At 42.8% G+C, this 11548-nt stretch overlaps 1 protein-coding gene across 1 annotated transcript; it reads left to right on the top strand.

Annotated features, from left to right (window-relative positions):
- Nucleotides 1–5640: 5640 nt before the first annotated feature.
- Nucleotides 5641–6400, top strand: ATOH7 (atonal bHLH transcription factor 7). The gene has a single exon (XM_003409292.3). The coding sequence runs from the start codon at nt 5641–5643 to the stop codon at nt 6097–6099; it is 459 nt and encodes a 152-aa protein (XP_003409340.1). The 3' UTR covers nt 6100–6400.
- The last annotated feature ends 5148 nt before the right edge of the window (nt 6401–11548 follow it).

The following is an 11548-nucleotide window of genomic DNA, read 5'->3' as shown; positions in this document are numbered from 1 at the left end:
TTCAGTTAGCAGCTTAGCCACGGCTCCTCACCAGGGACTCCAGAATATGTAATAATAGTGTTATTTAAAGAGTTAGTTTCTTAAGTACCAGACTTTTACAGATACAGTCTCATTTACTGCTTACTTAAACATTTGGCTGCTAACCAAAATGTTGGCAGTTTGAATCCACCAGCTGCTCCTTGGAAACCCTTTGGGGCAGTTCTACTCTGTCCTATAGGGCCACTATGAGTCAGAATTGACTCGACAGCAATGGGTTTGGGGTTTGGTTTTATGGGAGTCCCTGGGTGGCACAAATGTTTAAGCACTCAACTACCAGCTGAAAGGTTGGTGGTTCAGATATACTCAGAGGCTCCTCTGGAGTCAGGTCTGACGATTTGCTTCTGAAAGGTCACATCCTTGAAAATTCTATGGAACAGTTCTACTCTGCACATGTGGGATCACCATGAATCAATATCATGGCAACTAACAACAACGCTACTCTATGAGGTATTATGATTCCCATTTTGCAGGTAGGGAAATACGAGAAGTGAATTGCCCAAGAGCACACAGCTACTTAATGGGAGATCCAAGATTCAAAACTTGCTCCAAAGACAATATTTAGTCACGTTTAAGAGGAGGCTATGAATATAACCATGGACTGCCAGAAGAACGAACAAATCTATCTTGGAAGAAGTACAGCCAGAATGCTCCTTAGTATCAAGGACAGTGAGGCTTTGTCTCACATACTTTGGACATGTTATCAGGAGATTCCAGTCCCTGGAGAAGGACATCATGCTCGGTAATGTAGAGGGTCAGTGAAAAAGAGGAAGACCCTCAATGAGATGGACTGACACAGTTGCTGTAACAATGGGCTCAAACACAGCTACGATTGTGAGGATGGCACAAGACTGGGCAGTGTTTCGTTCTGTTGTATATAAGGTTGCTATGAGTCGGAACCAACTTGACGGCGCCTAGTAACAGCTTAAAAACAAGGGCCATGAGCTAGAGAAGTGAAGGCAGAATCCAAACCACACCAATCCATCTGGTTTGTGGCCCCAAGAAACTAAATCAAAAAGTGCCAAGTTGGAATTCTTAAGTGGTGTGTAAAGTGACTAGGCGTTGAAAAATCACCTGGGCCTTCCATGAGCCTGTAATTTCTGGTGAGTGGTCACTTGAGTCCTGGGACAGGGGTCCCAATTTTTTTCATTTTTCTCTTGGACCCATTCTTAGTCCATGTCCCCCTTTAGTTTCTGCCCTCCTCTGGGTTTTACAGAGGAGCCCTGGTGGCTCAGTAGCTAAGTACTCGGCTGCTAACTGAAAAGTTGGTGGTTAGAACCCACCAGTCACCCCATGGGAAAAATATGTGGCAGTCTGTTTCTGTAAAGATTACAGCTTTGGAAACCCTATGGGTCAGTTCTACTCTGTCCTACAGGGTTACTATGAGTTGGAATCAACTCTACAGGAATGGGTTTGGTTTGGGTTTCCGGGTTTTGTCTTCCAGGGACCTTTGAGGGGCAGGGGGCAGATGCAAGACTCTGTCTTTCCCTTCCTTTCTCTGAGCATTATAAATCCTTTTGCAGGCTCCCCCCACCCCATTAATGACTCGCCAGCAACTAACACCACCACCACCACTACCAAGGAACTACATAGCGTATTATAAAGCTATTGAATGCCTGACATCTTGCACTTTCAGTCTTCAATGAAGTATAAGGGGAGCTTAACTTTGTCATTCTTGTGCCCTTTGCTGGCTCACCCCTTAGTCTTTTTGAGGAGTTAATTTTCCAGAGTCCCCTAACCCTCACCCCCTCCATAAGGAAGCCCCATCCTTCATTTTCCTTATTTCTCTGCAAATTTCAGAATGAACATTTTTCAGGAGTGTTTTTCTCTTTCAATTGTATCTTTTGAGATATTCCATCTTAAAAATTAAATAGAGTTTTGGATAACAAAGGAATGTTTACCCTTGAACTGATTCCACATGTAACAATTTCCAGCCACTGACCTTTTTCCTCTAAAATATTTCTCCTTTTTTCCTACGCCTTCTACATGTAGAAGCTCCTTCTTCTTACTTCCACCTGCATCTGCCAGTTTTGATTTCTAGCTGATTACCAGACATACAGCAACTTTCGACTCACCTGTTAGGATCATACCCTCAGGAGAGAAATACTGTGGAAATTAGTCTAACATGCACGTTCTTCTGGCCCAAGTGGCTTTGGATCAAATTTTTGATAAGGAAGAGTTCACTCTGCATTCAAAATGAGGAGCTAACTTGTGTTCTTTACAAGGTGAGGGTATGTAAATCATTTTATGGTTTATTCCCTAGGAAGATGCTAATGCTAATCAGCATCTATTATTTATTTATTTTCCAGCCATTCGGTCAGGGCCATTTATTTAGTACTTGTTATTTTCTAGGCACTGTACGAGGCACTGGAGTTATAAAGTAAGTGATATTCCTTTAAGTACACAATTTGTAACTTTACTCCTACAACCATTACTAGTAACTTATCTGACTTTGGGAAGTCCCTGGTGCATCTCAGTTGCCTTGTTGTAAAATGAAGGGCCTGTGTTAAGTGGTTTCATAATCTTAAAGTTTCCAAAATCAAAGGACTTAAGAGATTTCTTGTTTTATTTTGGTCATTAACTGGCTGAGTGTCTTTGAGCATAGTGTTTAGTCTCTGAATCTCAGTTTCCTTATCTATAAATAGAAGGTACTAAAGCAGGTTCAAAAGAATGTGTCCCAGGGAACTTTGTTAATACGTATTTCTAAAAAAAAGTGTTGTGTGTTCAGAAAGGTCTAGGGAATGCTGAATTCAATAGATTTCTTTGCTCTAGGACTTCTCAGAATGTTTAATATGCCATTTTTTCTTCACAACTCCCCATGAGGGAGATGGCAGACATGTTTCCCAAATTTACTTGACAGTGGAACTCTTTTCCCCGGGAGCATCTTTGCAAGACTGATGTTCTTTAGAATGCATTTGGGAAATGTTTACTATATGCCATTGATGGCCCTTTATTACAATAAAGTCTCTACTGTCAGATTCATTTTTACTTCAGAGTTATCTGCTGGTTTATGTTCTAATGTAGTATGTTATGTGCATACTGTTACGGTTCTTTTTTCTCTTCAAGTTATGCTTTTGATGCCAAATGTGCCCAGGTTATACTCTCACCAACACTGGATACATAGCCTGCAAGAGCATGCAATTAGCCTACAATTAGTGATTTGGACAATAGTGTCCAGAACAAGGGCACAGTTTGTTTTGCAGAAAAATTGTTCCAAAGAGGAGCACAGAGTAGGTTCCTTGGTGAAAACGATGAAATCAATGAACATGAGAAACAATGATATTAATAGGGTAGAGTTCCATGAAAACTCAAAAAATGTATTCGACATTTTGATGACTAAATAACGCAGTCTTTCCTGTCACAGGACTGCTGTTCCTAACCAAGACTGTTAGGACTCCGAGTAACAGAGTCGAGTGGCTCCAGGCAGAAGTCTGTGTTCAACATCTGTCATGCTGGAGTTCATTAATGCTCAATTGCATCCTATTGTCTTCATGTTATTCAACTTCATTTCATTGTCATTGCTTCAGCTGGGGATTCATCAACTATTTATGGGAAGACAGGGCTTGGAGTCAGGGCAGCCACAATGGGGTTACGGTCTGAGGCAATGGTAGGGGGAAACAAGTCGTGGTGAAAAGGTTCCCAATTTGTGAGAGCTTGTTGATAATTTAATTAAACAAAAATATCTGAGATTAATGATGACATAATCCGTAGTTCAAAAGGAGAAAGAGCATATTTGTTCTTCCTGAAGAATCCAGAAAACATATGAACTTATTTGAAGCCTGATGTCTTTGCCCCTTCACTCCTCCGTAAGAGCTAGAAACAAGCAGAGATGAGAGCATCAAGTTTATGGTTTCTTTGTATAAATCAGATCATCATTGCCAATAACGGAAATCATGCTTCTCCCTTTTTTCTGAGCACAGCTGACACAACTGGAACATCCAAGTAGCATGAAATACTTACAGCTTTATGAGGTGGGGAAAATCTTCCTTTAGGAATTATTTTTGAAAACCTCACAAATTACTTAGATGTTTGCATTTTGCATTTATACGTGCATTACGATCCATTTTATTAGACTTAAATACCAAATTAAATAATTAAGTGATGAATTATCACCTCAACTTATGTCCTGTAAACTTTAGGAACCTGTGTTGGGGGAAATGGAGGATAGATACTGAATTAATTTGCCTCAGTAGCTGATCTTACAAAATTCAATTGTATAATTAGAATTATATAAATTTATTTGGTATACACATTCATATCTTTTGATACATTATAATAAATTTTTCTGCAGAAAACAGTCAAAATATCTGCGTACTAAATTTCCAGGTCTGCAATAATATCAGGACCTGCTAATGTGTCCCAACTTAATAATTAAAACGAAAAATGTCAATATATCAGATCGACATTATGCAAAATTACACACATCCAGGGTCAAATTATCCAACAGGCAAGGAAAGCATGGGTTTACTTGTGCTTACTAATCTGTACTGAACAATTTCTGTTCGCTGCTTACCTTGCTTACTGGGTCATTCACCCACCCGTGTCAGGCACTCTACATTTGAAAACAGGCTTTGATTCTGTAGGAAGGTGCTATGGGCCTGGAAGAGAGACAGATGCCAGCCATACCTAGAAGCAGAATCTTTAACGTGCTGAAAAAAAGTGAAATTGTTCACTACAGATGATCTGGTAAGCAAGGTAAGCACTGTACTTACCTTGCCTATTGGATAATCCGCCCCTGCACACGTCTTGAAAACCTAAATTTTCTCGAACTGAAATTCTGATACTTATAATTCCAAGAGCAACGTCTTCACACGTAAGATTTGTAGTAATTTAAAAAGCCTGATGAAGTTTTTGATATGTAAGCTGTTCAGCGATACGGGAAAAGATTAGCTAGAGATGAAGGCCTCCCTTCCCCCGCCTTGTTATTCATTTGGGGACAGTCAGGCCACTCCAGATGGTGTTAGCTAGTGCTAGACGGACATAGCTTTAGAGACACTTCAACAGACGAAGGGTGTAACGTCAGGACTTTGCTGTGCGTCGCCCCCCTCCCCCGCAGTTCCCAGGGTAGGAAGGTGCTGAGATGGAAGCCGAGGGACGCCCTCCCACCTGCCACCACCTGTTCCTTCGTTCAGCCCTCGGCTATAAAGCCTCCTCCTCAAAGGTTCACCCAGCACTCTCCTCCGACAGCCACTGCGGAAAAAGCGCTCCTTCCCCATCCAAGCTTCGGGAAAGGCTGCGTCCTGAAAGGGAGTCTAGGGCTTTCCCGGAGGACTTGAAAGGCCTTCCCCGAACCAGCCAGACCACACCTAACCGAACGAAGGCTCCCTTCTCTTTTTCGACTTCACTTTGGGAAAATGACTTTCTCTTCAGTACCTCAATTAGCTCTACATCTGGGCAACTTAAGAGATACCAACCTGGTTATCCAGTAGGACAGAGCGTCCAGCCCTGCACTCCCCCCAGTAAACTATTTGATTCCACGTGAGTTGCTTTCTCTATAACTTTTTTGCTAAAGGAGAGCCACGTTAGGAAGCGGTTCCGCAGACAAGCCGACACACAGGTGTTGTGCGCGCCGGTGAGCTCCGGGCTACCCTTCGCAGGACAACCATGAAGTCCTGCAAGCCCAGCGGCCCGGCGGCGGGAGCGCGCGTCGCGCCCCCGTGCGCGGGCGGCGCCGGGTGCGCGGGCACGTGCGCCGGGCCCGAGCGGCTGGAGAGCGCGGCGCGCAGGCGCCTGGCGGCCAACGCGCGCGAGCGGCGCCGGATGCAGGGGCTCAACACGGCTTTCGACCGCCTGCGCCGCGTGGTTCCCCAGTGGGGTCAGGATAAAAAGCTGTCCAAGTACGAGACCCTGCAGATGGCGCTGAGCTACATCATGGCTCTGACCCGGATCCTGGCCGAGTCCGAGCGCTTCGGCCCGGAGCGGGACTGGATCAACCTCCACTGTGAGCACTTCGGCCGCGACCACTACCTCCCGTTCGCGGGCGCGAAGCTGGCGGGCGAGAGCGAGCCCTACGGCCAGAGGCTCTTCGGCTTCCAGCCCGAGCCCTTCCCGATGGCCAACTAGGGCCGCGGGCGCGGGGGCCGCCGGGACGCAGCCCTCCCGGAAGTAGCCGCCCGCGCTCGCGGTGGCCCCGGGTGCAGTCTTCGAGTAAAATTAGAAAGCTTGCAGGTTGCTTGTGTCAGTAGTCCTATGGAGGCAATAATTGGATTGCCTCTTGTTTTTTTCTTCTTAGGTGTATTTTGTAGATTTCATTAACGGATCTTATGAATGGTTTTGATTGCTGTGAAAATAATGCCTCCCCTCCCCCTTTCTGGACTGACTTTGAGGGAAGACAACCTTAAGGAAAAAAAAAAAAAAATGAGGCTATACTGGCATTTTAGTCCTCAGAGAAATAAATACTCAGTTTCTTAAACTTTGTAAGTTTGTCCTGTTCAGGTGAAGTTGCAATATCCATTTTTTGTGTATGCTCAAAATAGAGCGATTTCTGTGTAAATGCGTTTTTGCCTCGTGCATCCTGTGTGCATGACGTAGACTTTTTTTTGGGTAGAGTACATGGGCATGAGTGCTTTTTTTTTTTTTTTTTTAACTTTGTCCACATTAAAATAGAGGTTTTGTAAAATGTAAATAAAACGTGGATTTGTTTTTCATCCCAAGTACCCTGCTAATTTTTTTTTATTGACACCACAGGCTTGATTGGGGGGTGATGATGTTGCGAGCTTCCCCGAGTAAAGATGTAGAATGCTTAAATCTAATCCCGCCGGTTGGCAGACGTGTTTTTAAATACCTCGTCAAACAAGACCAGCTGAGGAGAGTACAGTAATTAATTTGCAAGTGTTCTCTGTCAACTTTGAAATACAGACATGCTCCTTTGGGTTTTTTTTTTTTTTTTAAGATTAAATTGAAATAATATTTACTTTCAACTAGATATACACGTCCTCAGTACTTTGTTTTCCTTATTACACCAACTATGGATTACTAATTCCTTCCAAATAATTGAAAATGACTTGTGGCATTTGTAGAGTTTGAGAAGGAATGAAATCAGTGCAAAAAAGAACATTGTGTTAATCGGTGAAAGGCTAAAAAATATCATGTTTTGGGTGTGGTGTCACAGCCCCTTCTCCGGACTGTACCTACCTTGTGAAAGGGAGCTGCACTTGACTTGTTAGCTTGCTTTCTCTCGTTCTAAAGGTACAAGTGAAATCCCCCCAAATAAGTGATTTCTTTTTAATCGTTACTAGTTGAGTAATAAAGCCTTCGCTCCTTTGAAAGCTAGTCAGAGTGGGTGGGAGCAAAATAGTACACATGGTATTGGTTTGGATTACTTTTATCAATTTGTTTCACCACTGGATGAATAAACAAAGCACTTGATGTGAAGTGACCTGGTGGTCAACAGCACTGCTTCCGTTTAGGTGGAATGTCTTGTTCATAATTAGAAAAAGCAGGACCCTAAGTAATCTGGTGTGTGAAATTTGTTGCAGGTCAGCAAAAACGATGACATTCTCTTTATCTTTTTATTATGGATTCCAAAGCCTAACCTCAGATTAATTTATTTGCCATTAATCTACGGAGGGTCTCTATTAAAACAAAATTATTTTCTTGGTTACCCCTAATAATGAAAATCCATTTGGTTTGTATTGAGGGAAAATGTCTTCCTCAGTCCATAAACTGATAAAATCACAAATGTATCTCCAGAAACACATTGGGAGACTTATGCGGAATTTCCCTTTCCTTCTGATTATCTGTTAATAAGCAACAGAGGGTTCAGGGCTTTGCTTCTTCAGGGCAAACTAGAGTAACATGTTTAACCTCTTGACTCTAAAAACTCTTAGAAGAGGCTGTAGCCTGGCAAACACCGCTGCTCTAAATGGGATGATACTGGGGCCTGCCCCTGGTCACACTCCACTCTGCAGCGTGCGCTTGGGCTAATGGCAGGACTTTTGGGGATCTGCGCTCCTCATTATTTGGGCACAGTGGTCTACTTACTTAAACCCTGCTGCTGTCCAGTCGATTCTGACTCATAGTGACCCGGTAGGACGAATAGAACTGGCCCAGAGGGCTTCTAAGGCTGTAAATCTTTACGAAAGCAGACTGCCACATCTTTCTCCTGAGGAACAGCTGGTGAGTTCAAACCACCGACCTTTCAGTTAGCAGCTGAACACTTAGCTACTTCACCACCAGGGCTCCTTACCCGTTGCCATCGAGTGAATTCCGACTCATAATTGGGTAGTGACCCTGTAGGACAGAGTAGAACTGCCCTATAGGGTTTCCAAGGAGCGGCTGGTGGACTCGAACTGCTGACCTTTTGTTTGGCAGCTGTAACTCTTAACCACTGTGCCACCAGGGCTCAGCTTCAGGGCTCCTTAGGCTCCCTAAAAAGCTTCATTAAGAACCCCAGTAAGTTTGTAGAGTTTGAGAAGGAATGAAATTAGTGTTAAAAAGAACATTGCATTAATTAGAGAATGGCTCAAAAATACATTAAGTATCATTAGCCATTTTTTCAGGAGCCCCTGGATGGTACAAACAGTTAAGTGCTCAACTACTAGCTGAGAGGTTGGTGGTCTAAACTGACCCAGAGGCACATAGGAAGACAGGCCTGGAGATCAGTTTCTGAAAGGTCGCAGCCTTGAGAATCCTATGGCACAGCTCTACTTACTGGCACACGTGGAATCACCATGAGTTGGAATCAACTCCACAACAACAGTCGTTTTTCAGGAATGGTGCCACATCCCCCTCTCTGGACCATAAATACCTTGTGAAAGGGAGCTATGCCTTTCACGTTATTTCCGTGGCTTCTAGCAAAGGGCCTTGTACAGAATAAACACTCAATACATATTTCTTGTTTGGTTACTAACAGCGCATTTTTGATGGAATAAATTAGCTTCCTTAATTGAAATGATGAGATTCTAATTCCATACCTTTCTTTTCCCATCCACACCCTCAGAAAGGAATGGGACTCTGTTAAGTATTATGCCTTTAGCTGCCTGCTTTTGCGTTTTGGAAATTTCTGGAAGCAACTTAGCTTGTGCCAAATTCCTAAGCTTTCTGCCCCACCGAACGTACTAAGATTTTTTTTCCTGGAAGACATTTGAAGGAAAAAAGTAAATGGGTTTCAGTGATCAAATTCAATCTTTAATAAAACTCCTCACACTGTGTGCTGGGAAATCACCATCATTTATGAATTAGGAGCTTGGATAAAAGCAAGTGACTAAAAATTTTTTGAAGTCAATATTTATATGTTATTATACATAATATACCAAGCACTCTAAAAGCTGCTATAGTATTTTATACTGTTGGCTTTTGAAAATCCATTTTCTTTCTAGTTTAATAAGAAGGTATATTGAAATTCAAAAATTTTGTGCTTTGGCTCCCTTTTCTCAATAAATCAATAAATATTGTGAAGCACCTACTCATGCTCAAGGAGTCCTGGTAACAATAGTTAAGCACTCAGCTGCTCATTGAAAGGCTGGTAGTTTGAACCCACCCAGCCACTCCACTGGAGAAAGACCTGGTGATTTGCTTCCATAAAGATTACAGCCAAGAAAACCCTGTGGGGTAGCTCTACTCTGTCACATGGGATTGTCATGAATCAGAATCGACTCAATGGCACCTAACAGCAACACTCATGCTCAGGCTTATATAACATTGTCCTTACCCTTGAGGAGCTCATACTTAGCTAGGCAGCCAAGAAGAACATACATGAACTAATCAATAAGTTGTCCCAAACAGTATAGCTGATGCTCCAGCAGCGTGGTACCAGTGATATGTGCCTTAAGAGCTCCTAAGAGGGGGCACTAAATAATAAAAGGCCTCTACTGAGTTTTAGTTTGACTAGCTATTATTGTGGGCTCTCCCTAGCTGCCAGCTGGAGGTTGAGACTCTGTACCCCAAACTTAGAGCCTTGAAGAACCATATATAAGTAAATATAAGTATCAAGATGGAAAAGTCCACGTAAGCTGGTGGTTCTCAACCCTGACTCATTAGAATCACACCTGGTGGTGGTGGTTGTTAGTTGCCTTAAGTCATCATGGTGATCCTAAGTACAACAGGATGAAATATTACCCAGTCTTGTGCCATTTTCATGATCGTTGGTATGTTCAAGTCCACTGTGTGGCCACTGGGTATTTTGAGTGCCTTCCAACCTAGGGGACTCATCTTCCAGCACTATTTCGGGCAATATTCTGTTGTGATCCACAGGGTTTTCATTGGCTAATTTTTGGAAGTAGATTTTCAGGTCTGTCTTCCTAGTCTGGAAGCTCCACTGAAACCTCTCCACCATGGGTGACCTTGGTGGTATTTGAAATACCAGCGGCATAGCTTCCAGCATCATAGCAACACATAAGCCATCACAGTCCGACAAACTGCCAGGTGAGTGGTGAGAGCTTACAGGACAGATCAGTGATGAGAGCCTAGGCCCCACCCCAAGATTTCATTTAACCTCTCTGGAGCGGGGCCTGGGCATAGTTTTAAGTGTCCCCCAGGCGATGATGCTAATGTGCCACAAGTATCGAGAAACAGTTAAACAATATCGTCTATGACACCATTAAGCTGATTACCAAAAGCCAGTTAAATTGACCTCTATTTGTATTATAATGACACGTGCAAAGAGCTGGAGATAGAAAACCAAAAGTGATGAACATGCTGGGCATTTCTTAAGTTGAAAGAACTGAAGAAAAAATTCAAGCCTCGAGTTGCAATAGTGAAGGATTCTACAGGGAAAATATTAAATGAAGCAGTAAGCATCAAAAGAAGATGGCAGTAATATACAGAGTCATTATTCCAAAAAGAATTGGTTGACATTCAACCATTTCAGGAGGTGGCATATGATCAGGACCAATGGTAAGGAAGGAAGAAGTCCAAGCTGCACTGAAGGCATTGGTGAAAAACAAGGCTCCAGGAATTGACGGACTATCAATTGAGATGTTTCAACAGACGGATGCAGCGCTGGAAGTGCTCACCCATCTATGCCAAGAAATTTGCAAGACAGTTACCTGGCCAACTGACTGGAAGAGATCCATATTTATGCCAATACCCAAGAAAGGTGATCCAACCGAATGTGGAAATTATTGAACAATATCATTAAAAATCACCACAAGTAAAATTTTGCTGAAGATCGTTCAAAAGCAGTTGCAGCAGTATATGACAGGGAACTGCCAGAAATTCAAGCCGAATTCAGAAGCGGATGTGAAACCAGGGATATCATTGCTGATGTCAGATGGATCCTGGCTGAAAGCAAAGAATACCAGAAAGATGTTTACCTGTGTTTTATTGACTCTGAAAGGCATTTGACTGTGTGGATCAAAGCAAATTATGGGTAACATTGCGACAAATGGGAATGCCAGACACTTAATTGTGCTTGTAAGGAACCTGTGCGTAGATCAAGAAACAGTCGTTTGAACAGAACAAAGGGATTTTGCGTGATTTAAAGTCAGGAAAGGTGTGCATCAGGATTGTGTCCTTTTGCCATACCCATTCAATCTGTAGGCTGAGCAAATAATCTGAAAAGCTGGACTAT

This window comes from Loxodonta africana, chromosome 16 (assembly GCF_030014295.1).
Source record: "Loxodonta africana isolate mLoxAfr1 chromosome 16, mLoxAfr1.hap2, whole genome shotgun sequence".
Classification (NCBI taxonomy): domain Eukaryota; kingdom Metazoa; phylum Chordata; class Mammalia; order Proboscidea; family Elephantidae; genus Loxodonta; species Loxodonta africana.
The sequence above is the reverse complement of the archived record's forward strand: the minus strand, read 5'-3'. Positions and strand labels throughout refer to the sequence as shown.